At 41.3% G+C, this 24,456-nt stretch overlaps 1 protein-coding gene across 2 annotated transcripts in view; it reads right to left on the bottom strand.

Annotated features, from left to right (window-relative positions):
- LOC135525623 (endoribonuclease Dicer-like) overlaps nt 1-24,456 on the bottom strand; it is a 68,338-nt gene extending 43,882 nt beyond the window's left edge. The window contains exons 1-10 of one of the 2 annotated variants that reach the window (XM_064953353.1): nt 24,311-24,456; nt 4,668-4,725; nt 4,460-4,527; nt 3,602-3,805; nt 3,158-3,320; nt 2,717-2,847; nt 2,152-2,286; nt 1,640-1,800; nt 1,159-1,327; nt 139-297 (exon numbers count right to left, since the gene is read on the bottom strand). In XM_064953353.1, the coding sequence (XP_064809425.1) occupies nt 139-297; nt 1,159-1,327; nt 1,640-1,800; nt 2,152-2,286; nt 2,717-2,847; nt 3,158-3,320; nt 3,602-3,715 (1,032 nt within the window). In that variant the 5' untranslated portion in view covers nt 3,716-3,805; nt 4,460-4,527; nt 4,668-4,725; nt 24,311-24,456. Of the gene's footprint in view, nt 1-138; nt 298-793; nt 809-1,158; nt 1,328-1,639; nt 1,801-2,151; nt 2,287-2,716; nt 2,848-3,157; nt 3,321-3,601; nt 3,806-4,459; nt 4,528-4,667; nt 4,726-24,310 lie in introns of those variants that run through there. The other variant, XM_064953355.1, reaches the window with a different exon arrangement.

Raw genomic sequence — 24,456 nt, 5'->3', positions numbered from 1 at the left:
TCTAACATGTAGGTACAGCAATGGATGTCACGCAAGCGCTTTACAGAACTCAGCTTGGCCTACATAGTAAGACAGGAGACCAAACTCAACGGGAATCACACAAAGAACATACACAAGAGTAAGTCGTTACACACATACCTTCCTCAGGATGGTGTCGGTGAAGAGCAGGAACTTCCTGTTAATCTCTTCCTGTTCGTGTTTTATGTACTTCTGCAGCTCCCTCACCATGATGCCAGCCACCTTGTCGGCACACCACGGCCCCAGCACCAGCAGCACCGCCCGACAGTCACTCAGCACCTGGGGAAGGAGATCATTCAATGAGGATCTTTGAGAATGTTTTAATCCTAAAAAACGTATGTGTAGTAGCCTACATGTTGTTTGAGGTACAGTAGGCCAACATAGCTCCTGTAATAGGTCAAAGCTGTATGCCAGAAAACATTTGTAGTGCATGGGTGAAGTTAGGCCTTGTGGTGCTCATGTGAATTTCCCTTCTTTTTTAAGCTTCAGACCAGCCTCACTTTTCCCTTAAAACATACTTTTGCTATTCAATATTCTCTGGTGTAGATTAGGACTGTGCAGAAATTCTCATTAGCAGACCTCCTTGGATATGAAGGTGGGGTCAGACCTGCTTGGATATGAAGGTGGGGTCAGACCTGTTTAGATATGAAGGTGGGGTCAGACCTGTTTGGGTATGAAGGTGGGGTCAGACCTGTTTGGGTATGAAGGTGGGGTCAGACCTGTTTGGGTATGAAGGTGGGGTCAGACCTGTTTGGGTATGAAGGTGGGGTCAGACCTGTTTGGATATGAAGGTGGGGTCAGACCTGTTTGGATATGAAGGTGGGGGTCAGACCTGTTTGGATATGAAGGTGGGGTCAGACCTGTTTGGATATGAAGGTGGGGTCAGACCTGTTTGGATATGAAGGTGGGGTCAGACCTGTTTGGATATGAAGGTGGGGTCAGACCTGTTTGGATATGAAGGTGGGGTCAGACCTGTTTGGATATGAAGGTGGGGTCAGACCTGTTTGGATATGAAGGTGGGGTCAGACCTGTTTGGATATGAAGGTGGGGTCAGACCTGTTTGGATATTAAGGTGGGGTCAGACCTGTTTGGATATGAAGATGGGGTCAGACCTGTTTGGATATGAAGATGGGGTCAGACCTGTTTGGATATGAAGGTGGGGTCTCTGTCCTCTCGAGGCACAGGTATGTTGCAGTCGTTGAGGAAGTGGAGAGCCTCGTCCAGCTCGCTCAGTAGATGCTCTGAGAGGCCGCTCTTGTCCAGGTAGGGTCCACAGTCCAGTACCACCTCTCTGGGCTGGGAGGCATATCTGAGACACACACAACACAGTTAAATGTTCCATTTTCAATCATAATAAGTAAGGGCTCGATTCAATCGGTACCCAGAAGTTCAGTGCATTTTAAATCTAAAGGCAATGTTCCCCCGATAGCATTCATGGTAAACGCTGCATATGTCGGCTCAATAGGAAATTACCTTAAAATTTAAATTGCGCTATACAGCTGAACTTACACGATACGGATTGAATCGAGCCCTTAGATTATGTGCACAGGAGGTACCTGATCCCAGATCAGCAGTCCCACTGAGACGCTTTGTGAATACAGGCCATGATGTGTAGAATTACCTGTCAAGGACAACAAGGTCAGTAGCCGTCTCTGCATTGCTCCGCAGGATCCGCTCCAAGTTCTGGATCTTCTGTTCCAGTTCAGACGGGTCACATTTACCATTCAAAATTGATGCAGTGAGGCCCAGGATCCGAGGGCTGCACGGACAGCCCTCGCATAGCTGAAACAGGAGATAGACACAGCCCACACATTACTGAAACAGAGGAGAGATAGACGAAACAGAGATGAAGAGAAGGCAAGCACATCACTGGGAACAAAGAAATGGGAGACAGGAAGACTGAGCCAGCCTAAATCAAGGGAACTACAAAAACATTGACCAGCCTCCAATGGGGTCCAATAATGAAGGCTGACTGACCACACTTTCCTCATCTACAAAATGTGGAACAATATAATTAATCATCTCCAATCTCCACAAGGCCTTGGCTTTCTCCATACAGGGAAGGAAGAGTACGTACTTGGCTTTCAAGCGGCAGTTGAATGCATAGCTACGTAGAACAGATAGTAAATGTACCTTCATTATCTCCCGGTAGGGATGGTCCGTGATTGCCAGGTGACACTCATCAAACACCACCAGGTTGAGTTTCCATAGTGGCAGCACTCCACTCTTCAGCACATGCAGGAAGATATGGCACGTCATAACGAGCACCTAGAACAGAAACGATGGATAGAGTGAGTGGAGGATGGCATATTGCCTCGAAGAATAGATTATAGTTGTGAGACAGTATTCTGTGATGGACACAATTAATAATTTCTCCCCTTATAGACAAAACACTGAGGGTAATCAGTGTTCTTTTTCTAAATTGTTGAAATTGAGGGGAGAAAACTTTGTTAATGTTTTATTTTGTAGAATTACCATTGGTATTTATCATGAAAGAACTCTAACAATTGGTACTTTAATCTGGCAATTGTTTAGGATTATATGAAAATTGATGACAATTGGTACTTTAATCTGGCAATTGTTTAGGATTATATGAAAATTTATGACAATAGGTACTTTAATCTGGCAATTACTTAGAATTATATGAAAATTTATGACAATTGGTAATTTTCCAGAAAGTTGGTTCAATGAACGGCACCTGATTTTCAATCATTTCTTGGCTCCACTTTTCCCTGGACCATGATGAGGTCTTCTCCACACACATGTATTCTCCAACCTGGAGATCAGAGTGGGTCCTAACACTAGCTGCTTGCTGAATCACAGACGATGCTTTATTTACCATGGAACAGAATAGGGGAAAACAGAAGAATCATGGTCTCAATCATATTGATGTCCACTTATTAGAAGTTCACACGTATAAAAAGGCTGCATTGTGACTCTCCACCCTTCCCCTTAAAGTGTGCACTTCCACTCTGCCTGAAATGGATTTAACAATGGTGAAACTTCCTCCAACCAATGCTTACACCAATCTAATGCTTTTAAATTCATGACAGGGAGTGCACATGCACAGTTTGGGAAAAGTGTGAAGAAATGGGATGCACCAAATAGTACATTTATCTGCGTCTTTAAATGTAGCTACCTGCATTCACCAGGAAAACTGTCCTCTTCCCTTGTTCGACTAAATCTCCCCGGATTTGGTGGGAGAGCTCTTTAGTTAGGAGTACTGCAATAAAAGTCTTCCCTGAGCCAGTATTTAAGCAGACAATAGTATTGTGTTCAAGAGCTGCTTCAAGAAGTTCAACCTGGCAGGACAGATGAGGTCAGTCATTAGTTTCAAACGTTGTGCACTATAACTATACAAATAAATGCACTGGTGGTTACAAATGAATAAACTTGTGAAATAAAAGATAGATGCTGCACACTGACGAATGTTCGCAGTTTATTGAGCGAAAGATCAATGTTGATGAATGTACCAATGTCTATATACAACGCAATGTACCAATGTCTACATACAACGCAATGCACTCTCCTCAATGCACTCTCCTCTCTCAATTGTTAGCTGGACTACTTGCTCATTCCTCACCTGATATTTCCTAGGCGTGTAGATGTTGTCGTGGATGGCCTCCTGTTGCCACGGGAGACCAAAGAAAGGCCCCATGGGATTGGAGGCGGGGGTGACCAGCTGGAGTCCTGCCATGCTGCTTTTGGGGGATGCTGGGGGGTGCGGTCCTCCACTCTTCCACTTTATTTTTTATCTAATTTCATCATTCCTCTCCTCTAAAGCTTACTGGTTCAGAAATAAACGGACAGCATGCAGACATGATGTTACTAATAATACAAGAATTGCTAATATTATTGAATGACATGATCAATAATAAATAATTGAATCAATCTCCCCCTCTAAAGCTAACTGGTTCAGGAAGAAACAGACAGCATGCAGGCATGACGCTGCTAATTATGGGCAATTCCACAGTAACAGTGATGCAGACTAAGTGCAGATGAAAACTTTGGTAACAGAATGACGGTTGGTGCTGTTTGTGCTATCATTCTGTTAGCAAACTTTGCATCTGCACTGTTCTTCAAGTAAACGTGTTTTTGTAAAAATGTCAGTGTAAATTGTTAAAAGTGGTCTTTGTGCATAGAGTTGTATGGTTTGTTAAACTTTGAAATAAATGTTTTTTGTTTGACATACATCGTATAATGAAAAAGCTGAGTCTCAGCATCACTGTCACCATGGAATTGCCCTAATACAATAATTGCTAATATTATTGGATGACATGACCAATAATAAATCATTGAATATTTCTCCTCCTCTAAAGCTAACTTGTTCAGGAAGCAACCGACAGCATGATGTTACCAGTAATACAATAATTACTAATATTATTGACAAGACATGATCAATAATAAACATGATATTCACACAAGTGAAATGTATACTTACAGGTAGCGGCATATACTCTGTGATGGGCCAGGCAGGACTTCTTCTAGGCTTCATCTCAACTAGAGGAGCTGTACAGAGAAACACACAACACAACCCCCTTAACATTAAAACCATTGACAGACCTATTGCACAAAAGCAGATGAAACTGTTGTTTCCTAGATTAAGGCTAACTATCATATGTCAGGCTTATGGTAAAATGTATTTTTACCTCTATGCAGTTGACTGGCTGTAATGGCAGGGCTTGAGAAGCTGAAGATTTTTCCTTCCTAAAAAGAAGGGGAAAATACATGAGAGCACAGACATCTTGATGGGAGGAAATGGGAGAGTTCTGGTGTGGGCCTGAGGGGAGTGGAGGAGGGAGGGCGGTGGAATGGGAGGGTAATCTAAATTCTGGATGGCCACTAGCTTTTCAACACATTGTTGCCGCCCTAAAATCAAGACCCCACGTCTGCCCCGACTACCGCTGCTCAACACAGCTGCAACCAATACCAGCAGTCATTTCAGCTCAGCCAGCACAAGCCCTCATTTTTATTGAGTGATCACATTTGCTGCTGGTTATAAGGCGGTTGACTGCCTCTCACTGACTGCATCACAAATGGCACTCTATTCCATATAGAGTGCACTACTTTTGACCAGAGCCCCCATGGGCCCTGGTCAAAGGTAGTACACTACTTAGGGAATGGGATGGTGTGCCAGTCTCTCTAACGCCATACCGAGAGAGAACATACATGCATATATAAATAAAATACAAACCATTATATTAGGTTAATTTTGCACGCCCAATTTTTCAGTTTTTGATTTGTTAAAAAAGTTTGAAATATCCAATAAATGTTGTTCTACTTCATGATTGTGTCCCACTTGTTGTTGATTCTTCACAAAATAATACAGTTTTATATCTTTATGTTTGAAGCCTGAAATGTGGCAAAAGGTCGCAAAGTTCAAGGGGGCCGAATACTTTCGCAAGGCACTATATATATATATATATTTGCACTCATCTCAGTGAAAAAAGGTTAAGGTCATTTATGTTAATGCTTTCAATATGTTATTATTCCAGTCATACCGTTCTCATTCTCGGAATTGACACACTGTTCGCAGAGCCCACAAATTATGCTAAACTTGTGAGAAACAAGTTTTTGTTTATTTCAGTCCATTTCTGAGTTTTGTCTTTTTCAATTCAATTTAGTCATTGTCTTTTGTTTGGAGTGCTCCTGTCAATGTTGAGTAAGGACGCACACCTGATTACGCATAAGTACACTACCGGTCAAAAGTTTGAGAACACCGACTCATTCAAGGTTTTTCTTTATTTTTACTATTTTCTACATTGTAGAATATTGAAGACATCAAAACTATGAAATAACACATATGGAATCATTTAGTAACCAAAAAAATGTGTTAAACAAATCAAAATATATTTTATATTTGATATTCATCAAAGTAGCCACCTTGGATGACACCTTTGCATATAAAATGTGTCAATTTGGGTATTTGATAGTATTTTTGATTGGCTTAACGTACCACACCAATGGTACGTTAAGCTGTGGAGCTTCTCAAAGTAATGTTTTCTTCACCTCAAAAAGCAAGCAAACAAACAATGTTTTTATATCCGTTGAGAATGACAATAGTACCTCAATTTATTGGAGAAATCTTTCCAGCCCCCTCCCTTTCCATAACCACTCAGCGTGATCCAGTGGAAACGTAATAAACAGGCCTACCTGATTACTTCTTATCAGTGCTTGACTTGGGTGATGGTACTGTTTATATATAGGTGTAGGAGCTCCACAATACTTCTGTGCTAATATTCTATAAGAGGAACAGGAGCTCAAACAGTACAACATTTGAGATGCTCCACTCTGGTGAGCCCTTGCCAATGTCAAGCTCTGCTTCTAATCCCTTGCGCAAATAGCCTACAGCTGTGTCTGTCCTGAGCTCACTGGAGCAGGAAACTGAGGGCCCAGGATACTTTATACAATGATGGAAGTTTGCTAGTGCAAGCTTGAGGCTGACTGAAGTTGATCATTGATACAGCGTTTCTAGTTCCTTGCACACAGGCCATGTGTAGCCAATGTTATTTATAGGATTTTTTAAAGTAACTATCAGGATATTTTGTACAATGTTTTTATTTGTTGCCTTTTTGTAGGCTATTTTTACATATTTACTTTTTAGGTTTATCATTTTCAGTTAAGATTTGGAGAGAAATTTGATTACCACGTGACATTGATTTTGAGATAAGACATTATAAATTAAATGAAACTGTTCTACAAAAATGTGCATATGAAAACCAGAACTGGCACGCAGATCGGTAGAAATGTTAATATCAATTGGCATTCCACATGACAAACGTTGCCAACTCCCCGTATAGCCTATTTCCGGCCACTTCAGGAGAGTAATGGCAGAACCTGCGAAAGCCAGCAGGAGGAGAATGGTTGGGTCAGGGTACGTTATTTTTTCTTTCTTCTGGTTATCTAGATCTCTGGCTCCCTCGAGTCATGTGTGTTATTTCATCAAACAGTAAGCTGAAAGAACCAGGTATCCTGTGGCGTACTGCATCAGCGTTGAATAGCCACCGCGATATGCAACTTTTCAGGGAAGTCAGGAACCAATATACAGTCAGTTAGGAAAGCTAAGGCTAGCTTTTTCAAACAGAAATTTGAATCCTGCAGCACTAATTCCAAAACGTTTTGGGACACAAGTCCATGGAGAATAAGAGCACCTCCACCCGGCTGCCCACTGCACTGAGGCTAGGAAACACTGTCACCACCGATAAATCTACGATAATCGAGAATTTCAATAAGCATTTTTCTTACGGCCGGCCATGCTTTCCACCTGGCTACCCCTATCCAGGCCAACAGCGCTGCACCCCCGTAGCAACCTGCCGAAGCCCCCCCCTACATCACCCAAATCCAGATAGCTGATGTTCTGAAAGAGCTGCAAAATCTGGACCCCTACAAATCAGCTGGGCTAGACAATCTGGGCCTTCTCTTTCTAAAATTATCCACCGCAATTGTTGCAACCCCTATTACTAGCCTGTTCAACCTCTCTTTTGTATTGTCTGAGATCCCTAAAGATTGGAAAGCTGCCACAGTCATACGCCTAGACCCAAACTTTTACAGACCTATATCCATCCTGCCCTGCCTTTCTCTTTCGAAAGCCAAGTTAACAAAACAGATCACCGACCATGTCGAATCCCACCGTACGTTTTCCGCTATGCAATCTGGTTTCTGAGCTGGTCATGGGTGCACCTCAGCCACGCTCAAGGTCCTAAACGATATCATAACCGCCATCGGTAAAAGACAGTACTGTGCAGCGGTCGTCATCGGCCTGGCCAAGGCTTGCGACTTTGTCAATCACCTCATTCTTATCGGCAGACTCAACAGCCTTGTTTTCTCAAATGACTGCTTCACCTGGTTCACCAACTACTTCTCAGATAGAGTTCCTCTGGCAGTATCTATGGGGGTACCACAGTGTTCTATTCTCGGGCCGACTGTTTTCTCTTTATACATCAATTGTCGCTCTTGCTGCTGGTGATTCTCTTATTTTTATTTTTTTGAATTTGACCCCTTTTTCTCCCCAATTTCGTGGCATCCAATTGTTAGTAGCTACTATCTTGTCTCACCGCTACAACTCCCGTACGGGCTCAGGAGAGACGAAGGTTGAAAGTCATTTGTCCTCCGATACACAACCCAACCAAGCCACACTACTTCTTAACACAGTGCGCATCCAACCCGGAAGCCAGCTACACCAATGTGTCGGAGGAAACACCGTACACCTGGCAACCTTGGCTAGCGCGCACTGCACCCGGCCCGCCACAGGAGTCGCTGGTGCACGATGAGACAAGGATATCACTACTGCCCAAACCCTCCCTAATCCAGACGATGCTAGGCCAATTGTGCGTCGCCCCATGGACCTTCTGGTTGCGGCCGGTTACGACAGAGCCTGGGCGCGAACCCAGTCTCTGGTGGCACAGCTGGCGCTGCAGTACAGCGCCCTTAACCACTGCGCCACCCGGGAGGCCCGCTGCTGGTGATTCCCTGATTCACCTCTACGCAGACGACACCATTCTGTATACATCTGGCCCTTCTTTGGACACTGTGTTAAACCTACAAACGAGCTTCAATGCCATACAACACTCCTTCCGTGGCCTCCAGCTGCTCTTAAATGGAAGTAAAACTAAATACATGCTCTTCAACTGATCGCTGTGGCCAGCATCACTACTCTGGATGGTTCTGACTTAGAATATGTGAACAACTACAAATACAGTGGTTTCTCCTTTAAAAAGTTGTGAGCTTATGCCACGGGACTTGAGGTACCCAGCGTCACGGCTTCATTGCTCCAGAGCACCAGAAGGGGGAGTTAGAGCACTCATTATGCATTTGGGTCCCAAGGTTTTTATATGACCAATCATATCGAGTGATTCCAAAGACGAATTTCACACAGAGCCACCCCTCCCAGGGGGCTTTCTTCAGCATAGATGGCTGACAAAACATTACGGGGAGGCAAATGTAAGCAGTTATGCCGTTATAACGAGTCAAGCAAAAAATGTACAATTGAGAGGAATATGTTAGTTAATGTACTGTAGAGACAAACGATTGTGCATATTTTTTTGTCATGAAGTTAATTTACGAAAATCGCAAAGTTTTTTTTCTGTCATATCCAATACCAGGTGTTTTTATTTTTTATTTCACCTTTAATTAAGCAGGTAGGCTAGTTGAGAACCAGTTCTCATTTACAACTGCGACCTGGCCAAGATAAAGCAAAGCAGTTCGACACATACAACAGCACAGAGTTACACATGGAATAAACAAACATACAGTCAATAATACAGTAGAAAAAGTATATACACAGTGTGTGCAAATTAAGTAGGATAAGGGAGGTAAGGCAATAAATAGGCCATGGTGGCGAAGTAATTACAATATATCAATTAAACACGGGAATGGTAGTTGTGCAGAAGATGAACGTGCAAGTAGAGATACTGGGGTGCAAAGGAGCAAGATAAATAAATAAATACAGTATGGGGATGAGGTAGTAGGATGGGCTATTTACAAATGGGCTATGTACAGGAGCAGTGATATGTGAGCTGCTCTGACAGCTGGTGCTTAAAGCTGGTGAGGTAGATATGAGTCTCCAGCTTCAGTGATTTTTGCAGTTCGTTCCAGTCAGCAGAGAACTGGAAGGAAAGGCCGGCCAAAGGAAGAATTGGCTTTGGTAGTGACCATTGAGATGTACCTGCTGGTTCGCATGCTACGTGGGTGCTGCTATGGTGACCAGTGTATCAAACTCCATTCTGTGAATGGTGCTGTGTCTGCATGTATGTACTACAATTATACACTTCAACAGTGTTTACCACTCCTGCTCCTGGGACATCAATGATTACACATTGTAGCTATGCAATAGACTAGAAACACGACTGTGTAATTCATATATAGAGAATAAAAAAACAGTACATCCTGCCAGCACGCTCACAAGCATGCTGAATGACACATGGAAGAGAGCGAGGAATGAGATGGGAGTAACAATCCAGGCTATTTGCTCTGAGACCTGCATAATAATGTCATGAAACAAGCAGGGAGCAGGTTTCGAACCCTCAACATTCAAGCCCGAAGTCCAGCACGCTATCAACTGTGCCCAAAGGTATTAACTGGGTTTGGGGCCGATAGTGCTAAAAACACTATCTATTGGAATCTTTAACATGTGGAAAGGGGGGAAAGTATTATCATTTGTTATTCACAAGCATAGCAGGAGGGCTATTAGCTGAACAATAGACTATTCAACCTTTACTAAAGAATTGTCTAATAGCCGAGCAAGGTGTGAACCCCCCCAGCTTGTAACAAATAATTGGTGTCCATCTTTCCACAACTACCTACACACGGTTATTGTTATGAACAAACAAAATTTTTTTTATAGAAATATAGTTTGAATTCAGGCTGTATCACATCCGACCGTGATTTGGAGTGCCATAGGGCAGCGCACAATTGGCCCAGCGGGTTTGGCCGGGGTAGGCCTTCATTGGCCGGGGTAGGCTGGTGCTGGGGTAGGCTGGTGCTGAAAATATAGCTAGCTTGTTATGCAAGTGTTGCACATCAACAGATGGCGAAAACCTACACCAGTCGAGCAATTCATTTTAATTAGACTTTACAAACACCAAGTGTGCTTAATTAGAGTCTATTTCTTCGGAGCCTAGACCTATATAAAATAACTTCACTGGCTGAGGGAGGCTATGAGGCTTTATTAGGCCTACTTACAATTTGTCAAAAATGTAGCATCCTACATAAAACAATAATTTCAAGAAAATAAAAGCCTGTATATAGATTTTTTCTACTGTATTTTTGACTATGTCAGTTTATTCCATGTGTAACTCTGTGTTGTGGTATGTGTCAAACTGCTTCGCTTTATTCTTGGACAGGTCGCAGTTGTAAATGAGAACGTGTTCTCAACTAGCCTACCTGGTTAAATAAAGGTGAAATAATTAAATAAATATATTAAAAAGCGCACATTTGTAAATCCCAAACTCTAAAAGTAATTGGAAAGGTAGATACAAATTATGAGTGACACAAAGAATGTAAACAAAATGTGATTTTATTTACAGTAGTGATGGACAACCGGAGGCATTTTGAAAACAGGTTTGCAAACACTTGTTTTTCACAAATGTAGCAGGTGAGGCCCATCATGCTAATGTTTCCTATTAGCAGAACAAGACTTTTTGTATAACCCGGCTACTGTTGTGAAAATCCATCAACGTATGATGCTTAAGTACTCTAAAGTGTTACATTTCTAACAAACAGCAGTACAGTATTTATTCAGCAACATCTTTATGCTTTTGTTAATAAAATAAAATAAACAAGAAAAAGACATTCAAATGCGGATGTTTATATAAACTACATTTTAGTCGCACTTCCACCCAGCTCCAAAACCACAGGTAAAACCTTGCTGAGATTATCAATGTATTTGTTGCATTGTTGTATCGTCAATTTCTCAAGCCAAAAACATCTCGATGGCCTTGACCAGTTCATCTGTGCTTGTCGACTTGTCAGAGTTACGGATTAATGTTTTCAGTTGATGCCAAACAAGTTTGATCGGGTTTAAAAATCAGGAGACCTACATGTAGAGATGAAAAATATATTTTTTAGATATACTGTAGGCCTACCGAAGGTGTTGTAGGTCTTATTTAACCTTTATTTTACTACATAAAGGTCTACTTACTCTGCTGGCGTCCTGACCCAGTTTATGCCCTTATTTGCAATGCAAACCCAAGCGGCAGTGTGTTTTGGGTCATAGTCTGCATCTGGAGAAGAAATAAAGACAAGCCTAACAGCCAAAATTAGGTACAATAATAGAAATATACATGTAAATAGGCCTAAATGTAATTAAAAATGGCTATAATCCTACTTTGAAAGAAACGATGTGGCCCCAGAAACACCTCTCTGACACAGGGTCCAGCATATCTCCTAAGGATTTCTTCCTCAAAGAAAGAAAAATAAATCTTGAGCCATACCTGAAAAAGGAGGCAAGGTGAATTATTGTGGAACACTGTGAGCTGTAGCCTACAATATTTGATGTACCTTTTGCTTTGCAAATAGCCAAACTCACCATCAAAAGTCAAATATGGGCCTGGTCCCTGGCAAGAAATTGCCCCCCACACATGGAGTTTGAGCAGATGCTTGGGACTCGGCTTGTTTGATCTTCCTTTTTTTTGTAGCAATTTTGAGCAAATTGCTCAAGGGCCACGGTTGATTAGTCTGTGACGATGACATTATTGAACGTCTCGCCAGCTTTGATCCATGCCTGGGCCTGCAGAGCGCAAAGTTCTTTGTCAGATGAATCATTGGGTCGAAACTACAGGACAGTACAAAACAAGCGAACACACCTGGTTAATGTTCTGATAATTAAAAAAAGATATATATATAAAATTTCTTACTAAGCCTTTCTGTAAGTCCACCCAAGTTTCTTTAACTGTCTTCTGACTGTAATTAGAGCGATGTTGATGTCGTGCCGTGATGCCAGCAGATTACAGATGGCCTTTGCCGATCGCTCGTCATTTTCATTCATCAGTGAGTCGATGGCTTGAATAGTCTCACTGGAAATGAAATACAATGTGAAAATGTGCAGCCTACAGTAAAGATCAGCAGTCGATTTATTTAAGCATTATTTTTTATCATTATTAGGCCTACATTAAAATATGGTAGCCTACTGTACCTGTTAATTTTCCTGGACTTCAGAGTTCGGCGTAAAACAGGCATCCGATGATAGTGTTTGTGAATAGCACTGTCCGTGACCAAAATCCCCAAGTCTACCAGTATTTTTGAAATGTCTCCAGTAGATTTTCCGTTCCTGCTGAAAGCCCTGACAACAGAACTTGACCAACTGCTCACCAGGCACAGCAAGGGCCGCCCGGACCGTTATGCTGTTCTGCTATTCCAAGGATGTGTAATCGAAGAGAGTTACCTCGACTGGGCACAGAATACAAATGGATGGATCTCGAGGCAAATGTGGCTTACCAGTGAACCTCCGGGTGATCATCGTTAATACGGTGTCTCAGAAGTTTCCATCCATGACTGATGCAACCCGAAAAAGCATTAAAAGACAGTTAATGAGTACTTGAGGTCACCGAGAAAGTCTGGACATGGCCTGCTCTCCCTTATGTAAGGAATTAGGCATTTCCCATGTTTACTACAGTATGTACCGGAATTTCTGGACTATTAAGCGCACCTGAATATAAACCGCACGCACTGAATTTAAAAAAAATATGTATTTTGTACATAAATAAGCCGCACATGTCTATAAGCCGCAGGTGCCTACCGGTACATTGAAGCAAATTAACTTTACACAGCCTTTAAACGAAACACGGCTTGTAACAAAAATAAATAGGCTTTTAAACGAAACACGGCTTGTAACAAAAATAATTAAAATAGCAGTAAACAGTAGCCTACCAAGAAAGTCATTGGTCACTATCTTCCTCCTCCTGTGCAATGAAACCACTGAAGTCATCTCCTTTGGTGTTGGAGTGAAATAGCCTCAGAATTGCTTCATCCGATGTTGGATCGCTGCCCTCTTCAACACGCAGCAGTCCAGCCTTTTGAAACCCGTTGATGATAGTGGATTTTTTGACAATGCTCCACGCTGTCAGCAGCTCTATTTCCTTTTCCAACAGCCAGATCGATCGCCATCAACTTGAAAGCTGCATCATATGCATTTCTCTGTCTTTGCCATGATGAGGGGTGACAAAATGACTACCGTAATCAGAATGATGGGAAGTTTGAGCGCGCTCGATTTACGTCACATTATGTGACGGTGCTCAGTTTATTGGCGGCATGAATCTTGTGAAAGCGGAAAAAAATCCATAAATCAGCCGCGTCATTGTATAAACTGCGAGGTTCAAAGCGTGGGAAAAAAAGTAGCACCTTATAGTCCAGAAATTACGGTACTGTATTCTATGTTTATTTGTCAGACTGCACAGTAGCCTAAAAAAACAATGCAGCTGGCTTATATCTTCAAATTGCTTTACTATCCATATTTATTTTACCTTTATTTAACTAGGCAAGTCAGTTAAGAACAAATTCTTATTTTCAATGACGGCCTAGGAATAGTGGGTTAACTGCCTGTTCAGGGGCAGAACGACAGATTTGTACCTTGTCAGCTCGGGAGTTTGAACTTGCAACCTTCTGGTTACTAGTCCAACGCTCTAACCACTAGGCTACCCTGCCACCCCAATACAGTACAGTATTGTATTTCTTCATTAGCAACTATGCTTTCGTAAATAGAATAATGATAAAAATACTCTTTCAAATGCTGATGTTTATTTAGTTATGGATCCATAATGAATTACTTGTTCAAATATGCCATATTCCTGAGATGTGTGTTGACTGAATAGAAGCCTTTTTCTTGCTCACTCTAGGTTAAATGAAAACAAACTCTCCTAAATATCATTACCCTTTAACAAAGTGATTATTATAATAAATTAATTTTGAATTATATAAAAGACCCTTAGATAATGTCAGATATTCTCACAGATCCTAACGTAAGATATTAATATAGAGTCCTCCAATCCTCTAAATGTAATTATTGGCGGAGAGTGGACTTGGACTATTTTGTGTATGTCCATTGCATGTAATCCAAATAAAAATCCATTTAAATTTCATCTTATAATGCAACAAAATAGGAAAAACGCCAAGGGGGATGAATACTTTTGCAAGGCACTGTATACACTCCTTTCATGAAACTATCTTATCTCCTAGTTGAAACCTGGGCGTCCTACTTTACTCTTAACATTACTGTTCTTCACTTTCGTAAAAAAATATCTTTAAACTTTGCCATGATCGTCAGAATTTCCTAGATTGGGGGGAGAGTGGGGGGAATGGTTTGAAAGTTGCGCGCTCACTATTTGTAAAGGGAGACGGGGGGGATTGTTTGAAAGTTGCGCGCTCACTATTAGTAAGGGGAGACGGGGGGATTGTTTGAAAGTTGCGCACTCACTATTAGTAAGGGGAGACGGGGTGGGATTGTTTGAAAGTTGCGCGTTCATTATTAGTAAGGGGAGACGGGGGAGGAATGGTTTGAAAGTTGCGCGCTCACTATTAGTAAGGGGAGACGGGGGAATTGTTTTAAAGTTGCGCGTTCATTATTAGTAAGGGGAGACGGGGGGAGGAATGGTTTGAAAGTTGCGCGCTCACTATTAGTAAGGGGAGACGGGGGGAATTGTTTTAAAGTTGCGCGTTCATTATTAGTAAGGGGAGACGGGGGGGAGGAATGGTTTGAAAGTTGCGCGCTCACTATTAGTAAGGTGAGACGGGGGGATTGTTTGAAAGTTGCGCGCTCATTATTAGTAAGGGGAGACGGGGGAATTGTTTTAAAGTTGCGCGTTCATTATTAGTAAGGGGAGACGGGGGGAGGAATGGTTTGAAAGTTGCGCGCTCACTATTAGTAAGGGGAGACGGGGGGAATTGTTTTAAAGTTGCGCGTTCATTATTAGTAAGGGGACACGGGGGAGGAATGGTTTGAAAGTTGCGCGCTCACTATTAGTAAGGGGAGACGGTGGGAATTGTTTTAAAGTTGCGCGTTCATTATTAGTAAGGGGAGACGGGGGGAGGAATGGTTTGAAAGTTGCGCGCTCACTATTAGTAAGGGGGAGACAGGGGGGATTGTTTTAAAGTTGCGCGTTCATTATTAGTAAGGGGAGACGAGGGGAGGAATGGTTTGAAAGTTGCGCGCTCACTATTAGTAAGGGGAGACGGGGGGAATTGTTTTAAAGTTGCGCGTTCATTATTAGTAAGGGGAGACGGGGGGAGGAATGGTTTGAAAGTTGCGCGCTCACTATTAGTAAGGGGAGACAGGGTGGGGGGATTGTTTGAAAGTTGTGCGCTCACTATTAGTAAGGGGAGACGGGGGTGGAGGGGTTGTTCGAAAGTTACACGCTCACTATTAGTAAGGGGAGACAGGGTGGGGGGGTTGTTTGAAAGTTACACGCTCACTATTAGTAAGGGGAGACAGGGTGCGGGGGTTGTTTGAAAGTTACACGCTCACTATTAGTAAGGGGAGACAGGGTGGGGGGGTTGTTTGAAAGTTACACGCTCACTATTAGTAAGGGGAGACAGGGTGGGGGGGTTGTTTGAAAGTTACACGCTCACTATTAGTAAGGGGAGACGGGGGTGGAGGGGTTGTTTGAAAGTTACACGCTCACTATTAGTAAGGGGAGACGGGGGTGGAGGGGTTGTTCGAAAGTTACACGCTAACTATTAGTAAGGGGAGACGGGGTGGGGGGTTGTTCGAAAGTTACACGCTCACTATTAGTAAGGGGAGACGGGGGTGGGGGGTTGTTTGAAAGTTACACGCTAACTATTAGTAAGGGGAGACAGGGTGGGGGGTTGTTTGAAAGTTACACGCTCACTATTAGTAAGGGGAGACAGGGTGGGGTGGTTGTTTGAAAGTTACACGCTCACTATTAGTAAGGGGAGACGGGGGTGGAGGGGTTGTTTGAAAGTTACACGCTCACTATTAGTATATTAGTAAGGGGAGACGGGGGTGGGGGGGGGAGACGGGGTGTTTGAAAGTTACACGCTCACTATTGGTAAGGGGAGACGGGGGTGGGGGGGTTGTTTGAAAGTTACACGCTCACTATTAGTAAGGGGAGACGGGATTATAACAGTCTTTATATCTATTATAGACATGTTTGCTCAGTGGTGAACCGTGGCCTTCAGTGGGGGAATAAAATCTTCCAACAAGTTGTACCAAACTCAAAAATAACAAATATAAAGAGCTCGACATCAACGCTTGTCTGCTTGCCCGGGGGGGAAAAATGTAAATTCTCGGACAACAAAAATATAGATTTAAGTTGCCAGAATCCCAATATCAAACAATTAAGCTACTCCAATCCGAATTGAATCAGTGTCCTCCGGATGCAATATGTTGCACACTGTCCTCCCAATCTCTACAGAGCGTATGGAGAAGAATTATTGTAGGCCTGCATTGACAGGCACAAGCGGTCTTTCAATCATGCAGTTGCTAGACACGTTTTTGAGATCAAAGTCTCATTTGTTGATATTCATTGCTAGCTAGCGAGTTACTTGCACAGTTATAGCTCATTTTTGAGCAGCAATGAAAATCCTGGAAAAGTCATGGTGTGTGCATCACCTGCATGTACCAGTAGGCCGTTGCCGGTGGGGGAGAGAGAGAGGCAGCGAGAAAGAGAGAGACATTGCACAGTAGGTATAATAATGACATTCAAACTAACTAGATAGCCAATTCAAAACATAGTGTAGTTTGGCTGGTTCTCTCGCTAGTTAACTATTAGCATGTATTAATGTCATTGTCATGTCCCATGTCCTAAAATAACTTTCCACCGGTACTCGTGTAGAACTGGAAAACATCCAATGCAGTTGATACAGGTGCAGAGTTGATGAAACCAATGCTGCATACTCCGGATGTAAGACGCTCAAAATTGGCTAGGATTCTCCTCCATTCAATAGTTGCCATGACATTCTGACAAAGTTTTTTTTCGTGTTTTTTTTTTTAAGATCTTTTTTTTTAAGATTCCAGGAGAGCTACTGAGCATGCAGGGTAGCCAACCATCCTTCAGGAGAGCTACTGAGCATGCAGGGTAGCCAACCATCCTCCAGGAGATTCCAGGAGAGCTACTGGGCATGCAGGGTAGCCAACCATCCTCCAGGAGATTCCAGGAGGGTTTGATCAAAAGCCTGAACACCCAGTAGCGCTCCAGATAGAGGGTTGACTGACCACATGTTTTATACAGTATCCTATCAGTGCAATATTTTACTTTGTAGAGGTTTAAGTGCCTTGCTTAAGGCCACAAAGGCAAAAGATACTGTATAACACATGGGATCAGACAGCAGCAGACATCCTTTGTCAATACCAATGATAATAATTTATGTTGTTTTGTGAAGTGATTTCTTGCATCACACAACACCATTTTCAGTCTCCTTTTTGCCTTGTCAGTCCTTTATGTCTGAAGGACAAGTGGCAAAAACATGTCAAGCCCTGACACAGCATAACTTAAATGCACTCAAATGAAACAAACAGGCCTGAGACTGAGACGAGCTTCAGGCTCAATAGCACATCAATTGCACTCACACAGATAACGCTACCAACTGTAATACCAGCGCACTCTATATTGGAGACTGCACATTTTGTAAAACACATAGGGCTGATAGAAAGACAGCCATCACACACAGCATGATGTTAAAGGATAAGCAGCCCATTCACTCAGACATAAAAGGCCAGCAGGTCCCAATCATAAGAACACAAAAACACAACCATTAGGCTAAGCATTTCCCAATCGAAATGTACAACTATTACTTCCCATTGCAACAAAAAAAACTATCACATTAATTTAAACTTTAGGTGATCTAAACCAACATAAGTTATTTTGGAAGAGATAGCTAACAGTAAGCGAGCTGCAATAAAAAATAAAAAAAGCAGTCCTACTCACCAGATGATGATCACTTGAAGCTAACAAACTGGCAACAACATCTAACACCTGCTGCAGCTGGAGCAAACTAGACTACAACAAAAGCTAGCTAGCAAAACCGTGGTAAAACTCCTGCTCGCTATTGCGCAGTGACCTGTTGGCCTTCGAGAAGAGAAGTTTCTATACGTTTTGGTAAAAACATTCCCACAAATGACAAATCGAAATGTGATTGGTTGATTCCACTGTCATACAGTTGAATGGCAATTGCCTTATATCTATGCCTACTTGCCCTCAGCATGCATTTTTTTCTAAATGTCTAAAGAAATCCATATGTTCTTCTGACATATGACCACAGAAGTACTGGACATTTTGAACTCTTATTATGATAGCAATTTGACAAAATTACAATCACGGTCTTGAATTGGACTCGCATTTTTCTGGTCTTGGTCATGACTCTTGGTCTCGAACCCACCGCCTCCCCTCCGGTCTTGGCCTTGACTGACTCAATTCGTTCTGGTCTTGAATTGGTCTCGCTTTAGGTTTAGGTGGTCTCACTTTAGGTGGTCTCAAACACAACACTGCAGTTACATTTCGGGATATTATTTTTGACTATCGTAACATTTTGACAATATATGAAAATTATTTTTGCGCTAGTTGGCAGTACACTGCACCAAAACTCCAGTATTGAGCCTTGATAGCCTTTTCTCCATCTTTTTAAATGGGTTAGATTTTTTACTTTAATCACGAGTAAATTCATGAAGTGTATTATGTTTTCTTACAGTTTTGAACCAAACTTGACAATTGTCCAATGGTGTGACTGTCTGAGGTAAAGGTATGGAACTTCGAACTTAAGTAAATTCATGAAAAAATGAACAACACTTCCCTTTACCTATGCTTTTAGTTAATACACAGAAGTTTATTTCAAAAAACGATAGTCCAAGTCTATTCATGACATTTCCAAATAGTTTTGATTGATTACATTTTGTCCCTAAAGCAAAGTCCACTTGGTGGGACAATTATGGGATTAGATAACGACCCAGCATTTGGACACCATTGCGCTGGGGAGGGTTCTCTTGCAATGAGGAAGTACAGAAGACATGGCTGGAGCACATGGCCTGAACAGATTGTATCTGAAACATGTACCAAAATATTGCACTTTTCTGCCATTGCCATAAAAGGTGTCAGTTTCTTAGTTCTTTGGTGTGATGCTTTTTGAATGTATATATGAAAACAATATTTGTTGACAATTAAAGTATAAAAAGCAACAAAAACGTGGTGAAATCATACTGAAGGCCTACTGTTAACAATAAGGCTCAAACTGGACCATACAGCCTGAGATTTCTAACAGTGACAGCTTTATTTCCCTTGGTGTGACATTAAGACCGTGTCACACCAGAGGATATACAAAACACCTGTCTGATTCTCGCCTGTCTGAGTGGACTGATCCAACGTGGAGGCCGTGGGGATGACACTGTCCATCACCCTAAATCATGTGTTTCTGAAATTGTATATGGTTATATTACATAACACTGGTGCAACACTAATAAAAAATAATATTATAACAAACGTGCTTTCTCCCGCATTGGATAGCGGTCACTGTCCGAGGTTCTGAAACACATGAGTGCGCTGTTGAATTGACGCCTTTGCCTAGACCATGTTGCCATGTGCATAATAACAAAGTTAACCAGCGTATTGTTGAGAACAATGCGGCGGAGATAGCAGCAGAATAAGGAGACCTTGTCTTATTGTCTAAGAAAATTGAGGAGAGAAAACCCCAACTTAAGTCTAATCAATAGCCTAACTGTTAAATGTATCTGGCTTTAGAAATCAACCATATATATATATATAAATAGTTGAAGTCTGAAGTTTACATACACTTAGGTTGGAGTCATTAACACTTGTTTTTCAACCATTCCACAAATGTCTTGTTAACAAACTATAGTTTTGGCAAGTCGGTTAGGACATCTACTTTGTGCATGACACAAGTAATTTTCCCAACAATTGTTTACAAACAGATTATTTCACTTATAATTCACTGTATCACAATTCCAGTGGGTCAGAAGTTTACATACACTAAGTTGACTGTGCCTTTAAACAGCATGGAAAATTCCAGAAAATTATGTCATGGCTTTAGAAGCTTCTGATAGGCTAATTGACATCATTTGAGTCAATTGGAGGTGTACCTGTGGATGTCTTTCAAGGCCTACCTTCAAACTCATTGCCTCTTTGCTTGACATCAGGTGAAAATCAAAATAAATCAGCCAAGACCTCAGAAAAAAAGTAGACCTCCACAAGTCTGGTTCATCCTTGGGAGCAATTTTCAAACACCTGAAGGTACCACACCGCAAGTGTAAACCCCATGGGACCACGCAGCAATCATACCACTCAGGAAGGAGATCTGTTCTGTCTCCTAGAAATGAGCGTACATTGGTGTGAAAAGTGCAAATCAATTACAGAACAACAGCAAAGGACCTTGTGAAGATGGAGGAAACAGGTACAAATGTATCTATATCAGGGTACAACAAGTCCTATATCAACATAACCTGAAAGGCCGCTCAGCAAGGAAGAAGCCACTGCTCCAAAACTGCCATAAAAAAAGCCAGGTTACGGTTTGCAACTGCACATGGGGACCAAGACTGTGCTTTTTGTAGAAATATCCTCTGGTCTGATGAAACAAAAATAGAACTGTTTGGCTATAATGACCATCGTTATGTTTGGAGGAAAAAGGGGGAGGCTTGCAAGCCGAAGAACACCATCTCAACCGTGAAGCACGGGGGTGGCAGCGCCTTGCTGCAGGAGGGACTTGTGCACTTCACAAAATAGATGACATCATGAGAAGGAAAATTATGTTGCTAAATTGAAGCAACATCTCAAGACATCAGTCAGGAAGTTAAAGCTTCGTCACAAATGGGTCTTCCAAATGGACAATGACCCCAAGCATACTTCCAAAGTAGTGGAAAAATGGCTTAAGGACAACAAAGTCGAGGTATTGGAGTGGCCATCACAAAGCCCTGACCTCAATCCCATAGAAGAAATGTGTGGGCAGAACTGAAAAAAACGTGTGCGAGCAAGGAGGCCTGACTCAGTTACACCAGCCCTGTCAGGAGGAATGGGCCACAATACACCCAACTTATTGTGGGAAGGCTACCCAACACGTTTGACCCAAGTTAAACGATTTAAAGGCAATGTTACCAAATACTGATTGAGTGTATGTAAACTTCTGACCCACTGGGAATAAGATGAAAGAAATAAAAGCTTTAATAAATCACTCTACTATTATTCTGACATTTCACATTCTTAAAATAAAGTGGTGATCCTAACTGACCTAAGACAGGGAATTTTTACACAGACATAAGACAGATCCCGCTTCTGTGGCCTGTTTGAGTGTGTGTTTAATAGCTTACTGATTCCGTGTAATTTAAAAATATATAATATATATATAAATTATATTTATAATAATAAACCTTTTTATTGATCTACTTATTATTACATAAATTATTTTGTTCATTATAATAGTACGTCATTATCATTAATCGGAGGGGGTTGTCAACGTATAGCAGCCTAGTATAATCACCATTGAGCTGTAGGCCTAAGAGTGCATCCTGTTTAGTCTTAATACCGTAACTTTGGCCTATATTTCAATACTTATATAGGCTACTGTATCAATCATTCGTTTATGTAATCACACAGCCCAATAGTCATTTGAAATGCAATCAAGCATTATGTTTTAAAATAAAGCGAGTCTTGAATAATTAGCTTACACAATAAATAAACCGTTCCATTATGTAATTCCATTCACAAATGAATGTGACTGTTTTTAGTCTTTGTTGTAATAAAGGCTTAACAAAAAAAACATTACAACAGACTCTGGTACACTTATAATTGATTTGATGTTGTTTACATTGTCCCAAACGGTCATAAAAATTATATTGTAATCTAACAGCACCTGTTTCGATTGGTCGAAAGAATAGAAGACCTGATTTTTTCTTCTTCTCGGGGCCAGCCCTAAATTTGAATGAGTACACTTCAAATGATTTAATGAGGATCCATTACTGTGATGTTTAGAACTGATGTTTAGAAGCATTTTTACAGTAGTCAGAAACTTCTGAAAGTGTCATTAATTATTGTTAAGCATGGGGCAGGTAACATAATACACAAGTATGATAATTGTTTTTTAATCGAGGTTTAGTTTAATGCCAGTGAATCTTAGCCATAATGTATTTGTGAGACACTTGGTTATCATCATTATTATCCAATGAAAATGTTTTTCATTTTAAATGCAAGAATATAATTAATGATATAAAAGACATAACTAAATTATGTGTAAAAAAATAATTATCTAGTCTATTTGGGAATCATTAAAACTTGATATTAACAATTGCTGTGTCACACCAGAGGCCAAATTCAAGGCTCTAATATATGAAATGGTTCATTAAATTTGAGATAAATTCTAAATTGAAGGTGGCCATGTAACATTTTGAATTGTTTAGACAGTTTGTGACTAAATGTAGTTTGTTGTGTTTTCACTTTAATTTTAGAGGAGATTATTTTTTCACTTTTGTTTTGGCCATATGGCAACTACCAACATGTGGTATTGGTACCCTGGGAAAGCTCATCCCTACCCAATGGGGCCTGGTCAAAAGTTGTACACTACATAGCAGGGAATAAAGTGCCATTCGGGATGAAAAAAATAAAAATACATCAAAATAATGTATTAATGCTTACTCTGCCGAAACTCACATTTGGGGTTAGTGACAGAGAGAACAGTTTGGTGTGAAGAAACATTTGCTAAGCACATGTGGGGAAATGGTGACGTGACAACCCCCTCAACTTCAAAACCCGCTTTCACATTCGGGAACATGGGCTAATATTGAAACTGAGCAGGGGTGGGTGGGTATAGGCCTGTGATATATAAAATTGACTTTAAAAAACAAGTCAAATTCACATGAGCAACTGAACTCGTTGATCAGACAGTGAAACCAAATATACTGGTAACTAGCTCTGTGGTGAAACGACTTGATTTGGTGTTACTCAATGCCACAACCCCAGCTCGTCATACTGTGGCAATATGACTGGGGACATTTTTATCAATGAATGAGCCATCATAACCAGTCCACTGATTTTCCAAAAGTTAACTGATCAACATAAGTGTACATAGCACATAGTTAGCTACATTTATGCACAATTAACTAGCAACTGACGCCTTTCGTTTAGAATCATCAACCAACACATTCCAAACTACCACTAGAAATTAGGGAAATAATTTGGAAAAACACTAGCGAACAAGCTATTCTAAATTAGGCCTCAAGGCGACCTTGGCCTTTCATTGAAAGGAAATAGCTAACTGGCGAGTGAATGATAACAAAACTGTCTGTTGCGGTAGCATTTAGCAAGCTAGCTAAGCACAGGTGGCTACTGGCTAACTATCTAGCTACAACAAGCTGGTGGCAAACAACCACGTCCACGAGAACACGTGTATACATTGGGAAATGTCTAAATACATGACAAATCATACAATATGTTTATTATTTGATCGTTTGATAACTAGTAAAGGAGTTGATAGCTGATGCAATAGCGTCAGTCAAACAAAACGTCAAAATCCCACGCGTGCAGCTAGCTAACTTTGCTACCGAACTTGACACAGGCTAGCGAAGTAGATAGTAACTGGCTGATTGACTAGATATAATCAATATAGATACAGTACAGATAAGATATAAGATATACAATTGTTTTGTCTGACACGTCTAATGGAGATGGCTACATGCAAAGTTGCAATAATCATGTGGAAACAAAGTTAGCCATGCTAACTAGCTAGTTTGCTAACATTATTGACTAGCTTAGCTTGCTAGTTAACATAGTTGGATGTGACAAGGCATGCACATAGCCACCAGTAAGGAATAGCATGCATTCATGGTGTTTCGGTTAAACTTCCTCACCTATAAAATATTTTTATTGGGCCGTCTTGATAGGAAATGGTCCTGTTATTTCGTCTGATACCCCTTTCCACCATTCCCTCCTGCTGCTGCTGTCAGGAACTAATCCACCACGGTCAAGACTTCCTTCCACCTGGGCCTTCGAAATG

Source organism: Oncorhynchus masou, chromosome 32 (assembly GCF_036934945.1).
Source record: "Oncorhynchus masou masou isolate Uvic2021 chromosome 32, UVic_Omas_1.1, whole genome shotgun sequence".
Classification (NCBI taxonomy): domain Eukaryota; kingdom Metazoa; phylum Chordata; class Actinopteri; order Salmoniformes; family Salmonidae; genus Oncorhynchus; species Oncorhynchus masou.
The sequence above is the reverse complement of the archived record's forward strand: the minus strand, read 5'-3'. Positions and strand labels throughout refer to the sequence as shown.